The sequence below is a fragment of the Apteryx rowi genome, unplaced genomic scaffold (assembly GCF_003343035.1).
Source record: "Apteryx rowi isolate R43461 unplaced genomic scaffold, aptRow1 scaffold_132, whole genome shotgun sequence".
In the NCBI taxonomy this organism is placed as follows: domain Eukaryota; kingdom Metazoa; phylum Chordata; class Aves; order Apterygiformes; family Apterygidae; genus Apteryx; species Apteryx rowi.
In genome coordinates, this window is record NW_020447553.1 from 1815885 (window position 1) to 1843425 (window position 27541).

The 27541-nt window shown below is 61.3% G+C and overlaps 1 protein-coding gene across 4 annotated transcripts in view; it reads left to right on the forward strand.

Annotated features, from left to right (window-relative positions):
- Window positions 1–2218: 2218 nt before the first annotated feature.
- The window catches only part of FOXP4 (forkhead box P4), a 40691-nt gene continuing 15368 nt past the window's right edge, over window positions 2219–27541 (forward strand). For 2 of the 4 annotated variants that reach the window (XM_026056677.1, XM_026056679.1), the window contains exons 1-4: window positions 2224–2409; window positions 14339–14428; window positions 21951–22073; window positions 24028–24114. In XM_026056677.1, the coding sequence (XP_025912462.1) occupies window positions 2224–2409; window positions 14339–14428; window positions 21951–22073; window positions 24028–24114 (486 nt within the window). Of the gene's footprint in view, window positions 2410–14338; window positions 14429–21950; window positions 22074–24027; window positions 24115–27541 lie in introns of all 4 variants that reach the window. The other 2 variants (XM_026056676.1, XM_026056678.1) reach the window with 2 other exon arrangements.

A 27541-nucleotide genomic window follows, 5' to 3' on the forward strand; every position in this document is an offset into this window, starting at 1 on the left:
GAGCCAACAACTCCGCATGGGAATTAATGTCAGTCATATACCCTGCGGAAATGACTTTTGAAATGCATATAATCTCAAACATGCAAATGAGAAGCTTGCTTCACCCTGTTTAATATGAATGATCAGCTTCTGAATAGCTATTATTACACGCCACATTTCAGCAATTATGTTGTTCGCGGTTTGTCTTTCTATCTTTTTTGGGGGGGGGGGGGAGGAAGGGGAGAAAAGAAGAGAAGAAAGGGGAAGAAGCAGTGTTTCTTCTCGCCGTCCCTCTGTCTTTATTCCTCTCCGGTTTCAAACTTGCTGGCCAGCTCTGATCCGCGGTGGCTGAGTGCTCTTCCCTCTTCAGCCCTTCAGGGGCTTCCCCGCTCCCTTCGCATCCAGGTGCTCCTGCAGGTAAAACCACGGTGCTTCTCGTCCCCAAATCCTCCGGCGTCTCCGCATTCGGGGAGAGCGGCACAGAGGGGAGGAAGAGCCTTGCCTCGCGTCTCCCGGAGGGAATTAAATCCAACGTAAGCTCTGTTCCCGGTTATCCCTCTGGCCAGGAGCGTGCACGGATATGAAGTCGGGGCACGCGTGAACCGTGATGCCGATTTCCGTGTGCGCGGGGACGCGTGGCTGTTGGCTGGGGCAGCGCCGTGGGGACGCCCCGCGCACGCGTGTCCCGCGGTTGGAGACGGGAACTCTCCAATCTGCAGCTAACAAGTTGCCCGCTGATAAACCCAACTGGTGGAGGATTCTCCATCTCGTCTCCTTGAAACYGATCCCTCCAGCTCTTCAGCAGTCCCTGCCCTATCCCCTCTGTGTTAGTTTAAAAGGCATTTAAAGACATATGGGTCGTGGAGGCTAGCGGTTAGGGCCCTGCTCGGCGCTCRTGCAGAGTTTGGTGGTGTTGGAGTACGACCGGGTTTCCCAGCCCGTGGCCTGTTCGTGCACCTAAAGGCGCTGCCTTTGCCTCTAGGCACCGGGAGCTGCGTTTGCCAAATCCATCTCTGGCCAGCGAAGTCCRGAAGCACTCGGCCTTCCCCACCGCCCGTCGTGCCTCTTGGGAGGTTTGCAGGGTGCTTGGGTGCTGGTGTAGGTCTGAGCCCGGCAGGAGCTGAGATCCGCGGCGCTCCCTGCCCTAATCCCTGCGTGACCCGGCTGTAACGGCGATGGCCAGGGAGAGGTTACGGGGAGAAAACCCCTCAGCAAAGCGTTGTGCCGTTGCCCTGAGAGGGACCAGAAGGATGAAATAAAGCCGGCAAGCGGTGCAAAACTTTGCAATGGACTCGTGCAAGGCTAAAGCGGGGGAGAAAATGCAATGCACGTTGCAGCACCTGCTGCCTGCGCGYGTGGGGTCAGCGATGCTCCCGGGCTGGTCTCTCCAGGGCTGGGCGACCATCCGAGCAGGAGGACAGGGAGCGAGGAGACGCCTGGGGAAAAGACAGGGTTTTCCRACTGATGTTTTCCAAAGAGCCGCCGCGCTCTGATGTCGTTAGCTCTGCTCCCGTTGTCGCGTCGGTGGCTCTGCGAGCGGGGGCTGCCGCTCGTTTGCCGTTCCGCGTCCCAGCTATGCGGCACCGTCCTGCTGCTTAGGAGTGACGGCGACCTTTCAGGCAGGGTGGTTTTTCCTGCTGGAAAAGGCTGATTTGCCAGAAGTTGAAACGCTTTGTGGAAACGTGTCAACTTTGAAGTTCTCAAGGTGAAATGTAGCGCGGGCTCCACGTGGTTCGCTCTCCGTCGACTGAAAACTCTGCCGCTTTGCTGCCTCGAGCTGCTCAAAGGGGAGGATTGTGGAATTCCTAGTTCTGTGCAAAAAAACACAATTTCTGGRGTTTTCCTCTCTTTCATCAGTCCAGGAGAGAGATGAAAAACATGGCAATTTCCCGCGTTTACCTTGCCCCGGTGCCGATGTTTGCTGCGAGCTGCGGGAGCGTCCGGAGCGCTGGTCCCACTGCCCGCACCCAGCTCGCTGCAGCCTCCCGCGGCGGGTCGCAGGGCGCGTGTTGGGGAGCAAACCGACCGCAGCTAAAACCGGCCGCTTTGGAAGCAAAAGCAGCCTCGTGCAGCAGGAGGTTTGAGGTCCCATCCCGGCATGTCCCCGTGCGGGAGCTCCTCCCGGGGTTACCCCGGAGCAGGAGCCGGAGTGGGATGCAGGCAGGGCGAGCGGAGGGGCTGCCGCTCTCTTCTCAGCCTTGGCTCTCTCCTTCCCCTCGCTCCCGCAGGTCCCGCTAGCAAGTCATGATGGTTGAATCCGCCTCGGAGACGATACGGTCCACTCCCTCCAGCCAAAACGGGGTCGGCAGCCTCGCGAACCAGCCCGATGGGGGCGGCGGCGGAGGCGGCGGCGGAAGAGAAGGAGCGGCGAGCGGGGAGCCCAACGGCGAGATGAGCCCCGTGGAGCTCCTGCACTTCCAGCAGCAGCAGGTAGGAGAGGCGCCCGCTTCCTCCTTTCACCAACCTCCTCCTCCCGCTCGGCCCGGTGCTTTCCAAAAATCTGCACGAGGCAGCGAGGGATTGGGTCCTCCGAGTGTTTGGGTTTGCAGCCAAAAGGACTCGAAAGACCAGTTGGCTATAAAATAAGGAGCGATCTTTTCTGCTAAATCGGTATTCGGCCCTCCGGACGGGTAACTGGAGTCGGTCTCCCTTGCAGCGCCTTAATGCAAGGAAGCAACCCCGCGCGCGTGGGCAGGCTGTGTCCTTGCCCGCGCGTCCCTCCGTGCGCGTGCGCCGCGGGGGCTTTGCACGCGGGGGCCGCGCGCCGTGCACACACGTGGCCACGCAGCGAGCACCCGCCCCGGCCGCGCTCGCGTGCGCCTGCCTGCAGGTTACCTTTCAAAACAAACTTTGGAGAAAACATAAATTTTCCTCCTCGGATACTAAATAAGGCAATGATCCCTGCCTCGTACGGAGATCGCCTCCCCGAGCCATAAATTCCAGCGTGAAAGCTGTAAAAAATTGCTGTGTCTGATACTTTAGTAGTGAGTGCTGTAAATCCATTACCTGAATAACAGCCGTTTCTCACGCAGTTAAGCCCCTGTTCCCCTGATCTGCAGGGTAATCATGCGTGTAATGCTCCTGCAAGTCACCCCTGCCGGAGGAGCCGCCGCTCGCCCTCCCCGCGCGGCTGCCGCCTCGGGGCGACGGCCCCGCGTAGCGAGGAGACGGAGAGGACGGGAACGGCTCCGCCGGGGATGCCCTGGTGCTTTTTCGGCGCGTGCTGCTGGGGGCCGGGTGGAAGCCGGCTCTTGCCGTCGGTGTCGCCTCCGCGGGTGCCCGCTCGCCTTCACCCGGGGCGCTGGGCTTAGCTCTTCGTCGCCTTGGCGCGGTCCTGTGCACCGGCCGGAGGAAGGAAGGGCCGGGAGCCAGCCCCGGAGGTGCCTCCCCAAAAACGAGGGTGCCGCGGCAGGGAGCCCCGTTGCCCAAGGCCACGGAGCAGGTCGGTGGCTCCCTCCCGGGCCCTGGGTGTCGCACCGTCCTCTCGCTGCAGCTGAGAGACGGGACCCAGGAGCCCTGACTTCCCAACCCAGAGCTGGGGGCAGAGCTTGTGGCCCTCCCGGCCCAAAATCGCTCTGCAAGGTGCTGAGAAGTTGGTGCTTTGCACCACCAAGATGGTTTCGAGCGCTCCTGCGGCTCGAGACGGAGCGGGGAGCTCCGCTCGGAGACTCCCTCCGCGGCTTGAAGAGGCTCCACCGGTCCAGCTTGCCTCCCAGCCCCGTGGGCAGGCCATCTGCCCGGGTTGTCCGCATGATCTGTGTCCCCGGGAACTACACCAGGAACCGGCCGAGAGCCTTCCCGCGCCTCTGGCCTCCCTGGGGCCAGGGCGAGAGGAGCCCGGTAGGGCAGGGCCAGCCACCTCCTCTTCCTCCTCCTCCTCCCCGGATGCAGGAACGGGGTTCAATTCCACCCTTTCATATTTCTTCTTTTCAACTCCTGATGTAATTACTCTGGGAAAGTCGCTGGCGCACGGAATTATTAAGGCAGAGGGTTTGGTAAACTTCCAAAAGCAAATGACATCTGCAATGACAGTACCTTGGGGAGAAAAGGGAAAAAAAAAAGGYGTCTCAAGGACTATCAATCTTCATGCTTCAGGGAGCAGGCTGAGCACCAGCTGGGGTCAAGAATAAATGTCCCYATATAGAGAGTTTTGCGCAATTAGGTGCTTTATGAAGGCTTTACACCATCCTGAGAAGCATCCAGCCTTCACCTCTTGTCGAAGGCAGGTTCCTGCACYGTCGGGCTGTTCCTGTCTGACAGTTCCTCTGTCCCGACTCTTGCTGCAGCTCCTGAGATGTCGGCTGTTGCTCCCTTTATTTCTATTTAACTGCATGAAATCCCAAGAAAAGTTAGGAAGTCCAGGGGTGTAAACCCACCACTCGATCTCCCCACTGAAGTTCAACTTGAAGAGCCACCAGTGGCTTTCAGAGATGAGTTTGACCTTTAGTGGCCAAGGTCTGTGGATACCCGCGTCCAACGGGCATTGGTGGGAGCTAGAAATCCTAATTCCCTTGGTGGGCTTGGACTGAAACCCCTCAGAAAGTTTCCTTCGGCTTCCACGCTCCTGCCTCTGGGCCAGGTTTCCACCTCCAAGGCGGAAGGTGGATCATGGGGAAGGTGTCTCGGGATAAGGCCGGGTGCAAGAGTYGGGCTTGTGCCGGTGCTGGTCTCCCGCGCACCAGATAAAAACGGCCCGGAACCATGATCCGGGCAAGAGTGACGAGGTGACGGAGGGAGCGAGAGGCAAACGCGGGAAGGCAGAAGTCGGGCACCGGGYGGGAGTTGAGGCTGAAGCGAGCAGCGCGGCGGAGCGGGCGCGCCGAGCCGTGGTCCACGCCGGGGCGCCTCGGGGCTGCGGGGATTTCTGGGGTGAAGATGCATCTCCGAGGACGCGGGGAGCTCGCTGGTGAGAGAGGGAGCCTTGCTAGCACCCTGCCTGGCCGCGAGCGTCCGGGGCACGAGCTTGAGGAGGAAACGGTGTTTCCTTGCGCGCCTGGACACCCGACGCCGTTCCTCCCGACTTGCTGGGAGTCCCTGGAGCAAGAGGACACGTGTGTCCCCGTGCTTGCAGTGGCCCCTCTCCAACGCGCGCTTCGTCTCGTGGTCCTCAAGCCCACCTGATCTTCCCCCCCACCCCGTCTGTTGCGTTTTCGGAGTGCCCTGTGGCCGGGAGAGCAGGAGAGAAGCCGCCTTCTCTCCTGAGTTTCTCATTCCTCTCCAGGGTAAACGCCAGCCAGCCTGGAGGCGACGGGGACCCGGCGGCCGCGGGGCAGGGTGCCGCATCCCGCTTGCGGTGACCTCCGCRGTGGGGCCGCCGCTGCAGCGCTGCCGCCCCTCGTCTCCCCGGCTCGCTGGCTTGTTCCCCCCGGGATGGGGGCTCCCGGGGAGAGTCGCTCCGGGCCGCGGGTCACGCTTCCGCAGGGAATCTAATCTCGGCGGCGGCACGTCCCTGCAGAGCCGCGCTGCGAAGGGGCTGGAGGGGAGGAAGAGGAGCGCTTCCCCCCCCTCCCGGCCCCCCTTCCCCGGCGCTGGGGTTAAATCCCTGCATTTCAATGGAGGGGCCCGGCGGCAAAGCCTCGGCGGGCTTGAATAGCGCGCGCTCCGCTTTGTGCCGGGGTTGCCGCAGGGGAGAGGTCAGCCGGGGGCATGGGAGGGTTGCCTAGCGGCTGGGATCTCCCACCGCGGTTGCTGTGGGAACGCCGGGAGACCTCCGGCGCGCTGACATCCTGGAAGGAGGCTCAAAAGGGCCCTGCCGCCTTTGCGCATTAATGAGCTTTTAACGCGGGGGCTAGCCCCTGCCGTCCCCGCCGCCGCCGCCGCGGGACCCCGGGTAATCCTCGCCGGAGCGCGGCCGGCAGGAAACCGGGGTGACGGGGGGGGGACGCGGGACCTTGCCGCGGGGTCCCCAAGCCTCGCTCCTGCCCTGCTGCGGCTTCGCAGCTCCCCGTTGCACCGTTGGGGCAGCGCTGCCGTCGGCTCCCGCTTCCCGGTGAGTTGGCTCTCTGGGGTCTCCTTTGCACCCACACGCTTTGGAAGGGGCGCAAGCCCCGCGTTGCTCCTCTCCCTCTAAAAATCCACGGTCTTGCCCCGGAGCCGGCGTTTTAAAGCCTCCCGGGAGCCCGGAGCCGGGGCTTTGCGTGCGGGACGGAGCGCGACGGTCGTCGCGGTGGGACTCTCGCTGTGCACCACTGCTCGCCGGCACCCTCCCGGCGGACGGCGCGAGCGGAGAGCGAGGACGGAGGTCCCCGGTGCTGAGATTTGGGGAGGGAGGTTCAGGGAGGCAGCGCGTGGGCGGAGGGACTCAGAGCGGGACATCCCGGGGGAAGCGTGAGCAAAGCCTGCGTTCGGCTCAGCGTGACGTGTTTTCCCCTGAATTTAGKTTTTTTCTTTTTCTTTTTCTTTTTTTTTCCCCCTCCTCTAAGTCCCACCCCAAAATCCGAACCCATCCCAGCRGTAACCCCTGCCGGCAGCAGTCTGAGCGCCGGCAGCGCAGCGCCTGCGGGAGCCGGAGGCCCGGGAATCGCAGCRGGCCTGATTCCCAGGGGAATAGCCCCAAATCCCCAGCCTTGCCAGGGCTCCCGCGTCATGCTGTTGCTGCAGACCTTGCCCCTCGAGGCGCACGGTGCTGCTTCTCGCCCCAAACCCTGCCTCCCCCCCGGCTCCGAGCCTAGAGGCTCGTACGGTAGCTCTTTCCAAATTGCAATCCTATAGAAAAGGAGCCATCTGGAAAACCCAGCCAGCCAGCCAGCCGCTCTAACGTTGCTCTGCRTTTTTTTATTATCCAAAAAAGCCCTTGCAATTTATTGCAGACACATGTAAAATAAATGTTAAGTTATTAAACAAAAATAAGGCTTTTAAGAGAGGAGCAAATCGGACTTTTTCTCTATTTGAAGAAGGGTGTGGATGGGGGAGGAAGGGCACTTCCCTATGGTAGGAAAGATACCGTTCCATAAAACATGTGATCACATTTCAAATATATTGTGTAATAYGCTATTATTAGGGTATTTAAGATAAAAATGAGACCAGAGCACTTAAGTGAAACTCATCTCTCTATTAGGTTCCTTGATTTATATTTCATATTTTACTGAGCGTGAATGCAGGAGGGTTTCTTTTTCCCCCCCCCCCCTTTTTTCTTTTTTCCCGGGTAGGAGGGAGGATGGGATTGTCGGGAGCTTGTTCCTTGTCTTCTTCATTAGTGGAAATGGGTTTAACCCCTYGCCTGTGAGCACTGAAGAGTCAGGAGTGGAGGAATAAAGTCCAGAAGCATTCGAGTGTGTGCAGTGAAAGGGAGACCGGCTGGGGCCAAGCGGGAAAGAGGCACAGAGTTAGTTGTAAAAGGACTTTTTTTTCCTTCTTTTTYTTCTTTTTTCTCCTATGAAGAATTGTGTCATTTTGTTAATTTTGATCTCGTGGAGCCATTTGGTTCTGGTTAAGCCGGGCTGGGGCTGGGCTGGGTGGAAGTGCTTTTCAATATGGCATCATTTACGGTTAATATCCATCTAAAAATATCTGCGAGCGTGTGTGTTGTTTTAATAGCTCTAATTCTGGAATGCGACGATGTCATTTTTATGAGGCTAGCGTAAAAAACTTTCTTTTGGTTAACTTTTTCTCCCTTCCCAGCCCCACCACCAGAAACCGCTTTTTTGGGCAAAAGGAGTAGAGGGAAAGCAGAAGATAGAGAATCTCTTTACAGAGCCGCTTTMTGCCTCCTTCCCTGCAAAACTCTTGGTTTCCTATAATTTTTTTTAATGTTTTTTTGTTTTGTTTTAACTCATTGGAGGCTAAAACCCACTCAGAGCTTTGATGCCATCCAGGTGGAAATTCCCTGGGCTATTTTTGGGCAGTGGTTCCCATACGGGGCTGCCCGGGAAGCCGCTCTCCCTGGCACGGCGGAGAGCAGTGGGGACGCTTTTGGCTTCTGCTGCTGGAGCGTCCGGGCATCGCTGGTAATCATTAAGAAGTATGCCGTTTTAAAAATAAAATACCTTGTAGAATAAGGTACTTTAAAAATACCCTGGCCACATTTTTTCCATTGTGGCGCTTGATTTTCTGGGAGGCTTGTGACACTTTTAGGACCCATGGATGTCTCTGTCCTTGCCCAGTAACTTCTGAACTTTTTGACCTACTTCTTCCAAATTTGACCAGGTGATTCAAGGCCTTGGAGAGGTTCAGTTCTGGCAAGTTTTAGGGGAGGGAAAAAGAAGTGGCCAAGCAAAGGTGAGAGATTAACTTAGGGGCTGAAGTGCGAGTCGGTCTCCGTCTGCATCGCTGTTGTACGTGGTGCACGTGAGCTGCCATCTCCTCTGCCCGGGCTCCTCCATCGCTTGGGCCCGATGTGCCCCGTTTTTCCCCCTGGGAGAAAATGAATTTTGCGATATTTGCCAGGGGCAGGCAGCCAAAAGCTGCTTACCCGCCGTGCGGGGAGTCTCCATCTCTGCAGAGCAAGCGTAGTCCGGGCAMGCGTCCCCTCCTCTGGACTTGCTGCAGCGTCTCAGCTGCGTGCGAAGGGCCATCGCCTCCGGGGGCGCGGGGAGAGGTGGTCTTCTGGGGCACGCTCCTTCGCCCGGGGAGGCGAGGAGGTCTCCCCCGCTGAGGTGCACCAAATTCATTGCATCCAAGAGGAGAGCTTCGCTGCCAGGTTAATGCGTTCCTTGGCTCGCCTGCTTGGCTCTGCCGGAGGACGTGGAATCCAGCCTGGAAGAGCGCGAGAGCCTTTTGGGGAAGAGCTAATGAATTAATCTCCAGGTATGTTGGGTGGAAACCGGGATAATGGGCTATTTCCCCTCTGGAGTCCACACGCCCTGGCTGGAGGATGAGCCGCTTTCTTCTGGGAGAAGGGCGAGGATCCACCCGCCCCGTTCATTCGGGGAACGCAAGGGGTTCGGTGTGGCGGTGAAGGCGAGCGGCCTCTCCCGGCTCATTGCCCCGCCAGCCCGGGCGCCTGGGGAGCCTTCGCTGCCCTGGGAGCTCCTCCGGCTCCCCGGGAGCTGCTCCTGGCACGGCGGTTCTGCTGTCTGGACACTGTGTTCGGCCGCACCTGGGATTAATCCGAGGCATGTTTTATTTGCCGCCCCCACACACGCTTTTTAGCATTTCTTGGTGCTCTGGTGTTTTTGCAGCCTAGCTGCAAAAAAACCTTGCAAAAGTCAAGCGAGGAGCATGTACAGCGCGCGGCAGGTGAGGCAGCATGAGGTGGGAATGCTGGAATTAGGGGAGCTTTTTCCTCCAGCGTGCTAAGAACTTGTCTAGGCACTCTTCAGTTTTTTGGTTGCTTTTAGAAATGCGTGCTTGGAAGTCGGTCCAGTTATGGAGTATGTTCTACCTCTGCCATGGACCTTGTATCATACTAGAGCACTGCCTAATTAGAGAAATAGCGGGAGGCGCACCAGGACACCGGCAAAACCTTGGCTATATTTTTCTGATTTAGTTCTAGTGGTTTAAAAAAAAAAGGGTGTAGGGGGGAAAAGCTAAGTTAATTAAATGAGCGTAATCCTACTGCGAAGACCAGGTTAAAATCCTCCTACTCCAGACGTAGATTTACCAGGACGGGAGGCTCAGGGCTGGTGACCCAAACCGGTAGCATATATGCTCGTACGTAGCCTGGGGTAGTTGTGGGCCACCCCAGCAAAATAAGAATTACCGTCCTCTTCCGAAGCCCTGAAACATGTCGCTGCYGCTCTTTTGGAGGACAAAGCCAAAGAGCATCAGCTCTTGACGCAAGCGTCTGAGACATTACAAACTTTTTTATGGGATAATTTGCTGATCAAAGGGAGCCATCCAGGAGCATGATGAATTTGACACAACCCATTCGTTCCTAATTACGGGTAACGTGCTAATGACTCTTGAATAACACCATGCGGCAGGATACAAGTTTAAAAAAAATCATCTTGCTCCAGTTCATAGACTCGGGAGGTGAAAGCCCAGCCAGTTTTAAGGGGGAGACTTTCTCCCTGCTGCCGTCGGGTGGTTTCAGAAGTAAGGCGAGATTACGGGCGATGCCTTGCGTGCTTATCCCTACGGAAAGGCTTCCTCCCACTGGCATCTAGAGTTGTGCAAGGTCTCCAGCCCTTTGGAGTGAGGTTAAGAAATGTGGCTTTCCCATCAGCTTCTGTCCAGCAAGTTTTGCCTCTCCTCTTCCATCCAACGGCTTTGAGCTGGGGTCGTCTCTYGGACGGCGAATGTCCCTTCTCCTTGCGGTGGCTCCGCTCCCTGGAAAAGCTCTGGGCACGAACCTCCCCGAGGCCGGGCCGAGCTGGGAGCTGCGACGCCGGTTTGGAGATGTCACCGAGGCTTTTGCACAGCGTTCGGGTCTCAGCAGCTTTTGCCTTTGATGCTCCGCAAGGCCGGCCGCGGCGAGGAGGGGCCGCTCGGGGGGAGGCCCCCCGCGTGCAATTGTAAGGCCATGTCAATTTTTCCTGTAAATCTTGTAATTTCGTGCTTCAGAGCACAACAAAGTGAGAGAGTCAGCAGGGAGYGAATGAAATCCCCCTGCTCCGAGGGGCGGCGGGCGCCCGCGGTGCGGCCGTGCCGCCGGCCTCCCTCGCTCCCGCTGCTTGGCTCTGGGCACCGGCCACCGGCCCGGTCCCCAGCCTGGCCCGCCGCCTCCGGATGCCGAGTCCAGCGCTGGCACGAGCCGCCTTCGTCTCGTTYGAGTGATTTGCCAGCTTAAACTCAGGCAGACTTTACCGGGATCCCAAAGCCTCGTAAAAGCCGGGGGCTGTCCCCGCATCGCCCTGTGGACAAAGGCGCCGTTGTGCGGCCGGGGCGATTAAATCCGGGTCTCCCGGAGACCTTTTGCTGGCTGGAGAAGCAGCGTTGCCTTTGGCAGGCGGGAGAGCGGCTCCCGCACGGGTTAACTTCCAGGGAGTGGCTGGGCTTGGAAAGCGCGATCCTGGGAGCATCCTGCCTAGTGCCATGCCTCTGGAGCGGGTCCGGTCTCTTTTTTTTCCTCGTCTCCTGCTTTTTCTCCATCCGCTGCCCTGATTTTGTTCCGGCTGGGCGAGAGACCTGTGCGGGTCCCCTCATCCTGCTGGCGTTTCAGGTTTGGCCGTGGCGGAGCCTCAGCTGTCCCCGAGGACGTGCCGTGAGTCCCGCAAAGCCGAGGACCCGACGCCGGCTCTCCGCTCCGAACCAAACCTGCCCTTGCGCTGGTGGAGCCGGTGACGGCGAAGCATCCCGGGGCGCTGCGGGGAGGACTGYGACGGGAGTGCGTCCGCCACGTCTGGCTCCTCCGAAGGCAGAGCTGAAACCTCATCGCAGGAGCAAAGCAATGGGAAGCGGCGTCCTCGGGCTTTGAGGCCGCCCCGGGCCGGTTGTTGGCATCCTTTCGGTTGCATTTTGCCTGTKTCTTGTACAGACGCTAATTGCGTCGGCTTGTCGCCGTGCGCGAGCCCCTGCGGAYGCCGGAGGAGTTTCACACGGTGCAAACGGAGAAACCAAACACAGGCAGAGCTCTGTGAAAGGCACCGAGCAAACGCACGGAGAAACGCCGAAATCTCGGGTGGCCGGTGCGCACGCGCGAGCTGCAGCCGGTGATCCGACACCCGTCGTTGCGTGGGCGCCGGATGCCCACTCGGCACGCGTGTGCGAGAAGAGACACCGCGGCGGCACGGCGCAGCCTCGGGTTGGCTTCCACCACACTTGGCTTCTTGCTGCAATTACTGTTTTCATTTTTGAGCAGTAATTAAAATATCGGAGCTTYGGCTGTCATAACCGTCGCGCGGCTTTGCGTTCGCGTTACCCGTGTGCGTCTCCTCCTGCTGATGAGAGGGAAATAACGCGTCCACGGAGGAGCTGGGCAGGCGACTTTCGCTGTGGTCCCGGTGGTCTTCGCCGGGATGCCCGGGCTCAGCGGTTCCCGGCAGCGAATGCCCACGTCAGTCCTCGAGGACTGCRTGGCGATGAGGCCGTGCAATTCGGGAGCAGCCTGCCCGGGGCCGTCTGCGACGTAGGGACCTTCCTTCCAGCAGGCTTTCCCGGGGTTTGCACTTAAAACTTGCAGCGTGGGCTGGGGAGCGCCGGTGCCTTGGCCGCGGGCGCCCGGCGCGCAGGTGGGGCTGCTCTTTGATTTGCTTTCCTTCCCCAGGGGCTGTGCGTCCGACAGGCCCAGTCAATTTATCTCCGGCACGTAGCTTTAGGATCCCGTATGGTTTTGAAATTCCTGGACTTTTGACTTTCACGGGGCTGTTTGATGGTTCRCAAACGCAGTCAAAAACACACTTTGCTTCCTGCCTGCTCTCCAGGGCTGCTCTTTGCTGCATTTGGGGCACAGCTGTTGGGTTTGGGTCCCTCGATATGAATTTTTTTTTTTAATAAGATAGGCAGGGCCGTGTCCACCTTACGGATGGACATACCGTGCGCTTGTATCTGCAGCAGAACCGCAGCCAGATCCTTCCCTAGCCAAAACCGGTGCTCGCAACCGCCGGCTTCGGCAGCACCTTTCGAGTTACCTCTCGTTTCCCAGGCGCGTTTCTAATTCCTTGCCCGCCTGCRAGAGAGGCGTCAGAGAGCTTTTATCCAAACCGAGCAGAGTTGCGGCACAACTCAGAAACGCTTTGCTCCAAATTTGCCGCATAGGCTATTACYGAGCAACTCCCCCATGGAGACGATGCTAAATTAAATAGTAGGTAATGAGTCGTCTTGGACGCTCCATTGAGCGACTGGTTAAGGGGGACCGGGGTGCTCCTCGATGAGCAGAGGTTAAATAAACAGCTGAGCAGAGCGTGGCCGCGCGTGAGTGCGCCGTAAGGTGCAGCCCGCGCGGGCAGCGCCGCCTTCGCCTGCGCACGCAGGGCACCGCTTTGCACCGGGGACACGTTATTCCTTCCCAGCTGCAAAGGTGGAAAATTCCCGCGCGGCCTTTTCCCCGGGCCGTGCCGTGCCGTGCCGTGCTGCGCCGCGCCGCACCCCGGGAGCAGCGGGGCCGGGCGCTGCCGCCGCCTCCTGGAAGCCGGNTGCCGTGCCGTGCTGCGCCGCGCCGCACCCCGGGAGCAGCGGGGCCGGGCGCTGCCGCCGCCTCCTGGAAGCCGGCGCGGTGATTTACGGCCGGGGTGTTGACAGCTCGGGGGAACCCACATGCTGTTTGCAGCACCGCCAAGCTGGGCTCTGACCCGCCGACCTCCCCCCCGCCGCTCCCCCCGCCTGTCTCCGCGCGGTAATAAAAACCTGTCTTGCAGGCAGGACTACAATGACTTTGTTGTTCAGAAATGTACCCAAAAAAAAAAAAAGAAGCATGCACACAGAGAGAATTTCTTTAAAAGCAAAAATAAGGAACGTATGAGGAAGCGGGCCTGGGAGCAGCAGCCGGGGTACCGCAGGGTTGTTTTTGTTAGAGCTTATTCCCTTGGCCTGCTTGCGGCTCCTGAATGAGCCTCTCTCTTTTTTGGGCTTGCGCGCGTGTGCGGCGCTCGCAAGCGGCTCGCTCCCTGCCTGCTCGCACTTGTTGCTGTCTCCGCGCTGTCTCTTTGCAGGATTTTCTCTCATTTCACATATTTGCTCGTTGCTGCTGTTACTGTTCTGCATGCATTGGTACGCGGTTGCTTACGTGCGTTTCCAAAAGTGTTCTTTTAACTGTTTATGGTGGGTTTTTTTGTTTTTTTTTAACCTCTTGCGCAAACAAATTGCGTGACTTCTACCTCCTTTCGGCAAGACCCTTAGCAAACTGGTGCGTGTTAAGGAAACTAATAACCCTTTCTAGGCAAACACTCATAAAAAGCAGCGTGTTGCACGCTGGGTCGCTTGTGAGCGTTGCTAACATCGCCGTGAACTCTGTCAGCTGCACGGACCCGTTTGCGGATTATTAATGCAGGGTGGAAACCGCGCGCCGCACCACCAAATCCCGGCTGGCGACTGCGACTCTTGGTGCTACAACGTGACAATCAGCTGTATAATTAAGTACATATTGTATCTTTAGACATGTGGGTTGTCAGCTTCAGGAAAAACCCCAAGCGCTGTGCTGCGGCGGCGGCGGCTTGGCGGGAGCGTGGGATCAAACGGAAGGAAGATTCCCAGCRTCTCCCGGCGGGCGCGCGCCCTTTGGTTTCGCGCAGGCTGTGCGTTGCCGGAGGATGCGTTCGCTAGGAGCGGCGCTTGCAAAGGGGTTGCCCGAGATGGAGGCGATAGGGGTGGAAAAAGTGCCAAACGCCTGGAAAAACGGGGCCCCGAGCGATTTATGGGAGGTTGCGCGCAGGTCTTTGGCGCAGCGGGAATCGCAGCGCGGGACGGCCGGTCCGCGCCTGGCGCTCGGTCTCGCCCGGTTAATCCAAAGGGCTTCGGGGAGCCAGCRCGGGCGGGCGGGCGACGCGGTGGGACGGGGACGGCTCCTCTGCCCCCTGCCCACCCTGCTGTGTCTCTTTTGCAGGCTCTCCAGGTGGCACGACAGTTCCTGCTGCAGCAGGCCACGGGGCTCAGCTCGCCCGGCGGCAATGACGCCAAGCAGCCGGCGGTGCAGGTGAGGCCGGGACGCTCGCCCTGCCCGGGGAGCACTCGGCTGCAAGCCGACGCCGTCGCGAAGGGCCCCGCACGCCCGGGCGCGTGCACAAACCCTTCTTCGGGACGGCCCGAGGACCCCCAGCGAGGGAAACCCCCCTTTAAACCTCCGGAAGCTTTTTTTCTAGCCCCCCAGCTAAATTTGCATCCCTTTCCTTTAGCTTTCCTCCAGCAGGCTGCAAGGGAAGAGGCTGTTGGGGTCGGGGTGTAATTTGGGTGAGGGGTTCCCTCCGTCCCTTGCCGCTCCCCTCCTTGGCCGAGCGCAGGGTCCTGGGGGATGACAGTGCCCGGAGGGTCCGTCGCAACTCCCCCGGGATTCGCATCGTGCATGGGTGTTTTCTGCAGCGGATGCTGGGCTTGGATGGTGGGAGCATCCCGGGAGTCATCCTGGGTGCTGGCTGCTGCGGGCAGTAAAATCACTGCAGGRACGCCAGGCTCTGGGTGCAGCACGTCCTGCTCCCTCGGCGTGGGACCTTCCCCTTGCTCCCTGCTGCCCCAGCAGGGAAGGGGGAGATGGGGTGGAAGAGGGAAAGAAAAGGGGCCCAAACCCAGAGAGCGCGGGAGAAGGGAGGGGAGGAAGAACGAAGCAAAGCCCAAGCGAATGGGAAGTGACAATTTAAATAGCTGTGYGGAGGGGCTCTCCCTTCAGGCTAATTAAATTTATCGGAGAACAGCAGGTTACCTTATTAGAGCCACGTGGGCTTAATTAACAAAGGAAAGTAATTAGCACAAGCTCTCTCCGAGCTGGAGGTCCTGCCGGTGCAGGCTGCGGCGGTGGGCGGTGAGGGATCGGAGCTCAGCCGGGACTGCGGGCCGTTCTCCCTGCCCCGCTCGCGGCGATGGAGCCGGGGGGTTAAACTGCCTTCGCCAACTGCTTTGCATTTATTTTTCCCTGTGTTTCCCTCCCCTTCTCCGCCATTTAGTTCTGAGCTGYGGAGTTGCATCCCCATTGCAAGCAACCCCCCCCTTTTTTTTTTCCTCCGTTAGGTCTGTTTTTCCCCTCTTGTGGCTTTATGTTTGGCGTTGGGGGGGCTGCAGAGCGTAAGGTGCCCCCTGCACCCCTTTGCTCCCGCGTCCTCGAGCTGCCGGGAGCCGAGACGCGGCCTTCCCACCTCTCGCTTTGGAGCGACGCTGTTTTGCCGGGCCGCAGGGCCCGTTGCGTGCCGGAGCGGCAGGAGCGCTCCTTCGGGACTCAGTGTTGCTTCCCAGGGCAGCTCCCCCCGCGCGGCAGCCGCACGGGGCCGCGGTGGSCACCCGCTCCGGCACGGCAGAGACGCCTGGGTGAGGGCAGAGCGCTGAACCTCCGTGCCCGGAGTGCTATCCCGCCGAGTTTCCGGGCTACACAGCACCGCCGTCCTCGCGGGAGCCCCGCGCGGCTCCCGGCTCGTGCAGGGGAGCGGAGGCGACGCCGCAGCCGCGCCGTTAGCGGCGGTAATGAGCCGGGGCTGCCGGGGCGCAAACAGGCGGCTTTTTTCCAAGAGCGTTTTCAGGAAGGAAATGCAGTCACTGCATGGAAAAATCTCTCGGAAGAACAAAGGCAGAAAGAGTGAAGTCAGATTCCGGTAATGGGCGTCCCGCTCCCCTTCGGTGCCGCGCGCGGGTCTCTCTGCCCTCGCTTCCCTTTCACGCTGTTTTCTGCTCCCCGTTTCTGCGCCCGGTTGCAGCGCGTGTGCGCGTCCCTTTGCTCCATCTCCCTGCTCGCCTCCCCTCTCTCCCTCTTCCCGTCCATCTGGCCRGCTTTTCCAGAGTTAACTCAATCTGCCTTTCTCCCCCCCACCCCTCCTCCTCCTCCCTTTTGTGTTGCAAAGGAACTTGTGAAAGTGGTAGACGTGAGTCAGAAATAGCTCATAACTCAGCTGCCTTCCCCCCCCCGGCCGGCCTGCCCCTGCCCGGCAGCTGGAGCGGGATCCCGCCGAGGGGAGATAGGGGATTAAGCAGGCTCCTTTGAAAGGAAGTTTATCTAACGGCGGAGTGGTGTGGATGAGACTGGCCAGGACGGCTGCTCCGCAGCGGGGGGAGGAGGAGGAGGAGGAGGAGGAAGGCTGCATCCCCAGGCAGCAGCTCCTGAAAGCAGAGCCCAGCCGGGGAGGGGGAGAGCGCAGCGCAGGGAACACGGCGTTCCCGAAACCCGGCAAACAGGGCCCACGGGGCCCGAGCAGCCGTAGCCCTTGCACTCTTGCCCTGCAAAGGTGCAGGTGCACAGCAGCCCGCCAGGGTCCGGGTCCAGCAGCGGCGGCAGCGGCTTTGGGGTGGCCGGAAAGGCAAAATTCGAGGATTTTTTGTAGGAACGAGAGATTGCCGATGACGCGGAAAGCCAGCGGCCGAAGCGTGCCGGTGGGCCAGGTGCACGTCTGCTTTTTCCTCCTCCTCGAGCTCCCAGCCCCGACTGCCCCATCGCTTGGTGCTTTGGGGGAGAAGCTGTTTCATCAGCCTCCTCGCGACCCCTTGCTGCCCTGCTCCTCGCCCCCAGTCCTGGGTGAAGTTTGCAGGAGGATCGGGGTCCCGGCGCGGTCAGAGCAACCAGATGTCCCATGTCAAAAGCCAGGAGCACCGCAAAGTCCCTGCTGTGTCTGAGGCCGCTGGCTCGCGTACGTAGCGAGCAGCACCCTGCCACCTCGCCGATGGGGACGGGACGCTTACGGGGCACCGTGCCAGCGGGAATATTAACGACGGTCGGCAACGGCATGCTCTTAAAAAACAAACAAGGAGCTGCTGAGCTCGATAGTGATCTCGGTTTTGAGTATGAACCCTCTCTCCCCCCAGGTGCCTGGAGGTGCGGTTGCATGCGGATAGTCTCACAGCTGACGTTCAAATTGCAGCTGCGTTAAAAGGGGGGGGAAGCCCGAAACATTTTAAAATGTTTTTGTTTCTTTGCAACTTTAAAGCAATTAGAAACTTGGCAGAGACGGACAAAATGTTGCATCGGAGGCTTTTCCCTGCAGATGGTTTGCACAGCGCTTCTCTCTCCTGGCACGGTCGGGAAGGGCCCATCCGGCCCTAATCCACGTTTTCGGTGCCGGGCCRCTTTGCGGCTATGGGACCCTGCTGAATCGTCAGGTGTTTGGGAGTTTTGTGGCCTCTCCCGGGGTCCCATCCCGCACCGCGGCGGGAGCAGGSGGTCTACGCGCTGCCGGGGAGAGCGACTTGCTGCGGTTAAGAAGCCTCTGTAATGGGAGAAGGGATGAAGGGCGCCGAGGGAAGGGGAGCGGAGTTCGGAGCAAACTGCGGGAAATTGCTTTTCTTTTGTCTGCTGTGGCGGGGAGGGCGCTGGAGCGGAAAAGTGTATTTTGTTGATTTGAAACTTGAGTGAAATGGGTAATGAAGACAGATCAATACCAGCCCTTCTGCGGTCCCTCTCCAGGAAAAAGCAGAGCAGCCCGTCCATCTCGGCTCGCGCGCCGCGACGTTTCCCACGCGAACCCGCCGCGCCGAGGGGCGGCCCCTGCTCTCCCCCGGCCGTTCCCGGAGCACGTCCTCCGGCAGCCTCCCTGCTCCGGGTTTCGCGGCTCAGGGTGGCGCACGGGGGTCCGAGCCCCCTCTCGTCGGCTCGGTGCAGGTCAGGCGAGGCCGGGGGTCCGTCCCGGGCTCGCACCGGTGCCCGCGGCATTGCCGCCCGCCCCGGGCCGTTCAGTGCTCGTGCAGGTGGCCGGAGCCAGCTAAATCGGGCAGGGGGCGATTTGCACCAGTTAGTTTTTGTGCCGTGGGCTCATGGGGAGCGTTCAAGCACCGGTGCCTGTGCCACCGCCCCGGCGGGAGGGAGCGCTTTGCTTTCTCCGGGAACCCCCACGGTCCCGGTGCAGGAATGGGATGGTGGCGCCCAGCCATGGCAGCAGGGAGCCGGGCCGCCGTCTGCGCTGGCGCGGGAGTTTGGGAGTGTGGTTTTAGGTGTGGACCTGGAAATGCAGGAGGAGCCGTTTTTCCCCATAACCGCTGCGGCGCGCTGCCCCAGCCTCCCCTGGGACTGTGCCGGCTCCTTCGGAAATTGCCGCATGTAAGGAACAGCTTGTGTTCGAGTTGAAGGTCAGCGCAGGGATGCTTCGGTGCCGAGCGGACCATGGGCTTTCCAACGCTCCCCATGCCACCAGGGAGCATCCCGGCCCCGGCRGAGCCTCGCATCCGCTCCGCGTCGAGCCGGCTCCCGCCTGGAATTGCGGTAAGCGCAGCCGCGGCATCCCGCGTTGCTTCACCAAGGCAAGACGCCCCGGAGGGAGAGCRCACAGCTCCGCTGGTCTCCTTGGTCGGCGAGTTTGGGAATCCTGTCTCCTCCCTGGAGCGGCCGGACGTCGTATTCTCCCGGCTGGAGGGGATGGCGCGTTCCCCGAAATCTGGTTCCAGCTTTAAAGGAAAAAAAAGAAAAAACCCAGCATCGCTCCCCAGCCCTGCTGTCTTACGCCCGGCCAAATCCTGTTTCGCTCAGCCGGCTTTGGCAGAGTTGCTCCATGCTTACACCAAGCGCCGAGTTTCCTCTTTAATACCCGGCTTGTTTTCCACCCACTGCCTGCTTATCCGCCCCCTCCCCAACGGCTCCTTTCTCTGGCACGGAGGGATTACAACCAAGACAGCCTGGAAAATCACCCCCTCGAGATTCGGTTCGCAAATCGGAGATACAGCGTCAAGGCTTTTTGTTCGACAGCCAAAGCTGTTAGTAAGCAGTTTTGCGGAGTGGCAGGAGGCCAAGGCGTGAGTCAAGCCCGGCTTTAACTCGCTATCTGGCAGATGCCAGCTCATGACACACGGCGCGGGCYGTTCTTGGAGAGAAGCAGCCCGCGGTCCCGGCCGCCGGCGACAGACCTTAGTCGTGGCCAAGGAGGATGCCGGAGAGTGAATTTGCAGAGCGAGGRGGAAAAAAACATTAAAAAAAATCCCAGCCCTCGTGGAAGCGGCGGAGCTGGGGGTGTCCTGGCCGGCCGGCGTGGTGCGGCGCGAGCTGTGCAAGCCCCCGAGGTCTCCGCAGGGCCCCTCGTGCATTGGGACAGGGCTTTTTTTATTGCTTTTTGGGTTCAGTGCTGGGTGCCGTACAAAGCTACGGCCGCTCCTGCATCCAAGAGAAGTCTCCGGCTGTTTTGCAGACCCGACAGCTCGGTGCACGCTGCAGCCGGGGGTGCAGTGAGCACGTCTGGGCAGCTCGTGCAAAGGCCCCGAGCACCGCTTCGCTCCCTCTCCTCTTCAGCGGACCGGCTGCCACCAGGTGCCTCCGAGGGGCTCCCGGCCGGGTTGTTTCCGCGGATATCCCTTTTTGCAGGGAGAGCAGCTGTTGTGGCTGCCGTGGCTCGACGGAGGCAGCTGGGCTCGTAACYGGAGCCCGGGCTGGGAAAGGGCCGTGCTGTGCCGCCCTGCTCGTGCCGAGCGAGCTGGGTTTGGACGAGCCGGCCGGGGCGGCAGAAATGGTGCAGCCTGGCTGGCGCTTGGCACCGGYGCTCGGACCCGGGCGAGCGGGATAAGGTGCAGGTTCGTGGCACCGGCACCTCCGCCGCTCCTCGAGGAGCCGCCACCATTTCCCCGTGTCAGCTCGGCATCTTAGTGCGCGCGCGGGAGAAAGCCATTTAAGGCAGACAAAGGTTGTATGAAAATATAATTCTGCTTTTGTTAGCAGCCATCAAACTCTAAAAAGCGTCGCTTTTGTTTTCTTGTAACATTGTGAAAACCTCGTGTCGGATCGAGAGCTGGGGCCCTCTCGACTAATCGCCTCTCCTTTGTGTTTTTAGATTATAGGGGCAATTAGTGTTGTCAAAACCTCTGGCAATTCTCTTTGCTCTTGACAGGGTGTCAGTCCGCTGGGCGAGAAATGGAAGGTGTTATAACTCTCCGGTAATTAGAGTGCCTCCGATTTGAAAATGCCAGCGAACGCGTACGAGCGGCCGCGCGTGGGGGCGGGGAGGCGGCCGGGCTGGGGGATGCAGATGAGCAATTAATTAGGGGCTCTCATTCCCCGCACGTTGCCGGCTGATGAATCGGCAAAGGGAAATTAGTGGGATGCTTAGCTCCTGGCGCGCGGGCGCGGACCCCGTGTGCGGTGCCGCCGCGCGGGTTCGCGCCCTTGTGAGCCTTCCCAGATGTTGCCCGCGTGCCCGGCACAGCTGGCTGCAGCGGGAGCCGGCACCCGACCGGGGGACCCTCCGCCTGCAAAGAGCGGGAGCGCGGGAAGAGCAGCTCCTCCGCCGGGGCGCCGTGGGGCTGGGGCAAGCRCCGGGGCCGCTCGGCCTCGCTCGCYGCGGGGCCGGGCTCTTTGCAACGCGGTGATTTTGCCGTGGCGCGGCTTTCGGGGCTCGTGCCCCCTCTGCGCGTTTGCAGGAGCCGGAGGAGTTGGAAGGCTTTGCAGCTCCTGGCCGGGGGGAGTCAAGCGTTGATTCGCTCTTGCATCGTGGTAGCACTCGGCAAAGCCCTTTCCCGAGCCRCGGTGCTGACGGTGCTTCGTGCCGGCAGGGAAGGCAGCCCCGTGGCAGCCTGCCTCGCAAACGGCAGCGTCCTCGTGGGCCCGGTTCCCCCGCCGCTGCCAAACCTGTTTGAGCTAAAGGCGCCCCAGAGCCAGCCTTGGGTGTGAGCGCGCCGCAATTAATAAATAACTCTGGCAAGGCGGCAGCTGGGGGGGATCGCCGGCGACGAGCGAAACTCGGCCCGCTTGCAACACCTCCCTCGAGCAAGACGCCTGAGTAAACAGATAAGCCTTTGCAATCGCCCTTGAAGGTCAGCGCGCTGCAGCGTGCTCGGGCGCCCGCGAGGCACCGGAGCGACTGCGCGGGGATCCTCTCCCCTCTCCCTTGGCCTCTTGGGGGGCCCTTGGGGCGGCAGCAGCCGGCGAGGTCGGCAGGTCCGAGTTGGAGACTTTGGGCATCACTTGGGCATCCTGGGGTTGGAAGGGGTCTGGTACCCAGGCTCTTATTCGGGCTCGGCTGGACRATGTTAAGTCGATCACGTTGTTGCTCTGATGGTCGCGAGAGTGGTCCCTGCTTTCCGAGGGAAAGGGAGCATCCGGGAAGGGGCCGGGGAGCCTTGGAAGCCTTGCTGAGCAGAGCCGGCCTGGGACCCGTCACCCGACATGTTCCCCCGCTCCCCGATGACCCGAGTCGGGGGTTGGCAGGTTTTCCTCGCCCTCCCTGCCCTTGGCGTGGTCATTACACGCGTGGCTGGTGTCAGCTGGAGGTAGAGCTTCGGTGTGTCTATGGAAAACCCGGAAACCTCTTCCTCCGTGCTCCACTTCTCAACGCATTTGGGTGATCGGTATCTGTCCTGCCACCCGTGGCATTTCGGCAGGCGCTACAATCCCTCGGCGCCGAGCCTTCCTCCGTCATCCCATTGCATCCCTGGTCATGGTCCACTTGCAGGGCGGTGGAGGGATGTCTCCGGGTGGAAAGACCRACCACCTTTCCCCTTTTCCTTGGCCGTGCTCCCATCTCTTCTGGGGCCCCGGGCCGGTGGGCGCGTGGCGGGTTTGGGACCGTAACCCGCGGCGCCCGCGTGACGTGCTGCTCCTCTCCTCTCCGCAGGTCCCCGTGTCCGTGGCCATGATGTCCCCGCAGATGATCACGCCGCAGCAAATGCAGCAGATCCTCTCTCCGCCCCAGCTCCAGGCCCTCCTGCAGCAGCAGCAGGCCATAATGCTGCAACAGGTAAAGCCGCCGCGTCCCCCGGGGGCCTCCGCGCGCCGGCCGCATCCGGCCAAGCCGTTTCTCACCGGTGCTGTGAGACGTGCGGTTTGTCTGGGGCAGGCTGGGCCTTTTCCTCCCGTWTTTCCTCGGGGATCGGGGATTCCCAGCGTGTCCAGCGCTGCGGGATGCAAAGCATTGCACGTGCTACCGGTGCCGGCAGAGCCCGCTCTGCTGCGCTGGGTCGAGGTCTCAGAGCGGAGCAAGCTCCGGCACGAGGGCTGGTTTGGGGCTGGTGCTTTTAGCAGGGAGAGCCGGGAGCCGGGGGCGTCCGACCCCGCCTGGCTTTTGGGGCAGGTGCCTGGGTGCGGATCCCGGCTTGGGCGCCGGGGTTCGTTTCTCACGGCTCGGCTCGGCTCCGCTTTCCAGAAGGCTCTGTCAGGAGGAAAAGGAGCGGGGAGGGAGGAAGAAGGGAGGAGAGGGAAAAAAACAAACCCTAAACTCCGAAACAAAACAGGCCTGCTTAGGTAAACACCTCCCGCTGGCGGGAGCGAGGGAAGGAGAAATCCCACAAGCATCCTCCCCACCCTTCCTCCTGCCTCCAGTACCTGTTTACTCCAAACAYGCCGATAAGGAGTCAAGGTTGGCCCCAGGGAAAGAACAAAGGGTAAACACTACCCTGGGTGGGTCCTTCTCCGAGCCTCTTTGGAGCCGGATAAAGAAACACGTTTGACTGCAAATTAAACAACCCAGGCCGGAATAGCTCGCATTCTCCACCAGAAGAAAACCAAACATCACACCTCTCACCCCTGACCCAATGTTCCCGCGGCCGCGCTCCACCAAGTTGCAGGGACCCGGCTTTGATTGGCTTTCGGGTAAACACCGAGGCTTTCCAAACCTGTCCGCCGGCAGAAAAAGCAAAGTTGCTGCTGTCAGCGCTGTCAGCCCCGAGCTGATAAAGGCTTCCCGGCATCCAAAGGGGCATTCCGGAGGAGCCGGCGTCTCCCCTGCGCCGCGGGGAGGGAGGGAGGGAGGGAGGGAGGCCGCGGGGTCTCGCTGACCTCCCCGCGCCTCCAGCCCCCTCCCGCGCGCAGCACATCCATCACTAACAGTTTACTTAGCGGCCGGGGCCGGGGCGAGAGCTGGCGTCACCCCGGCAGGTCCCGGCGCTACCTCCGGCGGCCCGGGACCGTCTTTGGGGGATCTCGGAGCCGCTCGGAGTCGAGCTGCCCGCAGGGCCGGTCCCGTTACCGTCCGTTTTGCTGGCAAAGGAAGCGGGGTGCCGCGGGGGAGCGGGTTGCCCGCGCTTTCCCGCGAAGCGGGAGCCAGGTCCGCATCCCCCCGCCATCGCCCCCGTGCCCAGATTTCCTCGGAGCGGCGTGGGCCGCGGCGCCAGCAGCGGGAGGCCGAGCCCGTTCCCGGCACCTTTCCGCAGCTCGTCAGGAGCCTCTCCGGGGGGATCCCGCCCTGCTCGCCTGGGAAGGGGCCGCTTCGCCGCCGAAACGCGGYGTTACGGGCCGGGACTCCCACCTCGACCTCCGGGGAGTTGCCGCTTCCTGGTGTTGCGTTTCCCACCTCATCCAACAGAACGTTAATTAACGAGCTGGGGGGCTGGGTGAGGGGGGGGCTCCCCGGCCCTGCAACTGGCCGCTAACCYGAGCTCCGGGGAACCGGTAATCGTTCAAAACGAGCAGCGGGTTCAGGGCTGTTTCGTTCTGGGATTCCTTGTCTTATTTCCCGTGGGGATCCAGCACCCGGAGGCGCCTCTAGGAGCACACTCCCAAGTTTTACTCTGCAACCGTAAAGGCTTCAGGGAGATGCTTTTYCTCTCCGCTCGAAGCCAAGTGTCTCCCAGGATGCTGGGGCTGCCGGAGCTGGCGTAACTCCGAGCACGAGGCTCGCGGCAAAGCCGGCGCTGGGCAGCGAGACCCGAGCCGGATGTTCCTGCTGCTAACCTGGCCCGCTCTCTCCCTCCCAGCTGCAGGAATATTACAAGAAGCAACAGGAGCAGCTTCACCTGCAGCTATTGACGCAGCAGCAAGCCGGAAAGCAGCAACCCAAAGAGGTGAGCTCATCCCGCCGGGTGGGGGGCCCAGCCTGCGGCTGCCGGCGCGTCTGGCGCGCGGCGGAGGGGGCACCGGGGCGAAACGGGGCGTGCGTGCGTGAGTCCCAGCGCCCCGGCAGCGGGCTGGGAGCCAGCAACGTCTTCAGGACGATGGAAAAACCCCTTTACCCTTGCCGTCCTTAAGGAAAGGCCCTTTGGGGCGGGGAGGGGGATTCCCACGTCCGCCTGGCATGCGACGGGGCAGAGACGGGGGCCGGCTCGWCCCTTCCCGGTGCCCTGGCGCTGCCCCGCTCTGGGAAGCGGGCTCCAAGCATGCTCGCGCTGGGCACGGCCATCCCGATCCAACTAGCACGGCGGTGCCCCAGCAAGCACGAGCCCGGGAGCAGGGCTGCTCGGGTAAAAACCCCAAACGGSGCTTTTTGCGCCGGGAAAAGCAGTTCTAGCAAAACCAAAGTGCTGTGCGGAATCGTGCAGGTTCCAGCAAAAGGCTTTTCCGGAGGGAGAGGCTCGGACGGGGGCTGGTGTCGGCCCACCGCGGTTGGGTTGGCGGTGTTTTGCCGGGRCAGACCCTTTGCTGGGGAGGTAATTACGTGAGTGTAGAAGCATTTATGCTGGTACAATTACATCAATCTCATATAACTGCATTTACACAACAGATTTTATTGTCGCTTCTCGTATTAACAGACTCCTAGGTGTTGTGTCCATCCTGGAAAACTCTTCCCCGTGGCCCAGTCTTGGCCGCTGCGCACGCGGGGCTCTGGGTCAGCCCTGCCTCGCAGCAGGGAAAGGGGCAGCAGTCGGGCATCACCCTTCGCTCCCTTTTTTTTATCTTATATATATTAGTACCCATCCCTGMCAAAGGGGAGCGCCGGGGGCTTTTYGTTGCAATCGTGTTTCCTGAAACGCCCCTCCGAACGGCTCCCTGCTTTGGGCTTGTCCCGTAGTTTCGCTGCACTTAGCAATTCGCGTTTGTTTTGAGGAAGAAAGCGTTGGAGCACGTGCTTAGCTCGGGGCCGCAGCCCCTGTGCCCGCGGCGCGCTCCCTGAATAGGGAGGCTCCAGCGTCCCGGGGTCGGAGCCGGCGCCCACTCGAGCCTTCAATAGACTTTGACCCGGGCTTTCATTGCGGGATGTCGCTGTGTTTACCCGGAGCGCGCGGGGTCAGGCTTTATCGGAGCCATCTCCAGGAGCTGGAGTGGCTGCGTGCGCTCGAGGAGCTGGGGAGGCATAAATCTGAGCTTCCTCAAGGACTTCCCTCTTGGCTGCGGATATGTTATATTGCAGCCACTAACTCTGATATAATTAAGCCCTAACAAAGGGCTTCCTTAGCGCGCTCCCGGTTTAAAAARTGCATATTAACTTTTAATGAAATGCTACAGAGGAAACAAGAAATTGATCCCCGAAGGAGGCCGTAGCCGCTTGTTGGGGGAGGAAGGGAGATCGGCGAGCGGTGTCGGTACGTGGGTGCGTGTCCGGCTCCGGCGTCGCTGCAGCCCGGCCCGGAAACCCGCTCGCTCGCGGGGCTTTGCACGGGAGGGTTTGCGCTTGCCAGCGCGGGGCTTCCCGGAGAGCAGCTCTCACGGCATTTCCCCCGTGGGAAACTGTGCGAGGGGCAGCACCGGCATCTCCGCGCGGCTCCGGATCTCCCGGGGGCAAACGGGAGCGAACCGTGGGAGCCCCGTCAGAGCGTCAGGGCCGGCGCAGGCTGCGTCCACCTGCTCCGGCCGGCCCTGCGAAGCGGGATCGGCTTTCCCCCAGGAAATAGCGGCAGCTGCTATTAATACAGCCTCCGCTGGCCAGCGGTACGTGCCTGCCGGAACCGGCGATATCGTCGTTTCCCCCAGCGGAGCCGGGAATAGCTGGGGCGTCTCGGATGCCGCTGCGGAGCCGTTCCCGGCCGGCGTCGGCTCCTTTGCGGAAATCCGCGGCGGTATTTGGTTACGGGCCGCAGCGCCGTTGGTAAAGGGAGCGCAGCACGTTCCTCTCCTCCCGCTGCTGATTTCGAGGAGTCGCGTCGGAGCGGGTGGGAGCGGGCGCCAAGGGGGATCAGCAGGTGGGAATTGCCACTGCTGAGCGGGGAGCAGCGCTCAGCGGGCGCCGCTCAGACCTGCTCCCTGGGAGCAGCGGCGGGAACGCCGCGCCGCTGGAGACCCCCTGGAGGGGAAGAGCAGGAAAAGTGGGAGAGAGGAGGACGGAAAGGTGTCGGAAGGCCATGCCGGAGCGCGTCCTGTCCAAGAGGATGCAGGGATGGGCTTCGTAGGCATGCCGGCRAGGAGCTGCAGACCCGGAGGGGGGGCGGCGGGAGCCGCAGCTCTGGGCCCGGCCGGGGGGCGACCCTCGCGCCCGGCTGCCCCCGCGCAGCGGTGCTGCACCTTCCAGCCCTTCCCAGAGGTTTCACTTTATCTTGCAAGGGTGAAACCCCGGCAAAGCGAGGGCCGGCCGAGTCCTGCGTGCCGGCGGAGCGCGAAACTTGGTTGCTGGTGGGATCTCCCGGGCGGCTGCAGCCCGTCCCGCGCCCTCGTGGCAACGGTGCGGCGGCCGTGATTCCCTCCCGGCTGCTCGCGCTCCGTAAGGACAGCGCGGGGGGGGGGGGGGGGGGGGACGCGCGGGCTCCCTTTGTGCTTGCAAGGAGCTGCCGGGGCCTTTCCCGCTCCCGCGCTCCCTCCCTCCCTCCTTCCCTCCTTCCCTCGGCGGCAGTGGCCCCCGCGTGCGGGGCCGGGGAGGGGGGCAGCGCGCGGGGCCCTGCCTGGCGAGCAACCTCGGCGTCAGCTTAATGAACTGCTCCTGTCAGTCCGGAGTGTCACGCCGAAACTCCTCTTGATGTGCTCATAAATCAAAGTGACGGCGCCTCTTACCCCGGTAGCTGCACCCAGTCATCTGCGGCTAATGTAAACAGAGCGCAGGCGGAACGCGTTAAGGGACCGACCCCCCCCCCCCCTTTGCCGGGGAAGGGGGTCGGGATCAGAGGGGGAGCGTGGGGGGGACGCGGGGACCGAATCCGGGATCCGGCCCCTCTGCACGGGGAGCCGGCACGGCCCGGTGGGTGCCGGTGACTGGCAGGGAGAGGATCGGTAATTACTTTCTTTGTGTTTTAAGATTTTTATCTGCGCGCAGATAAGCTTCATACTTCATTGCTTCTGCCCGCGCGCTGCACCGCGACCTCGGAGYGCCAAGGTGTCCGGAGAAACCCGGGCGGGGGAGCCACGGGGGAGCCCRCGGGAAGCGGGGAAGCTCCCTCCTGGAGATGCCGGGAAGGAGGAGCGGGGTGCAGTGGGAGGACCGCAGCCGGGCTCGGCTGAACCRCAGACCGCGGTGCCACCACCATCCTAACGGCTTAACACGCTCCCCATTCCCTCCTGCCGTGCCACCTGGGAGCGCGGCAGCGTTTGGCTGGCAGGAGCCCAGGGAAAGCAGCGCAGAGTCCGGCG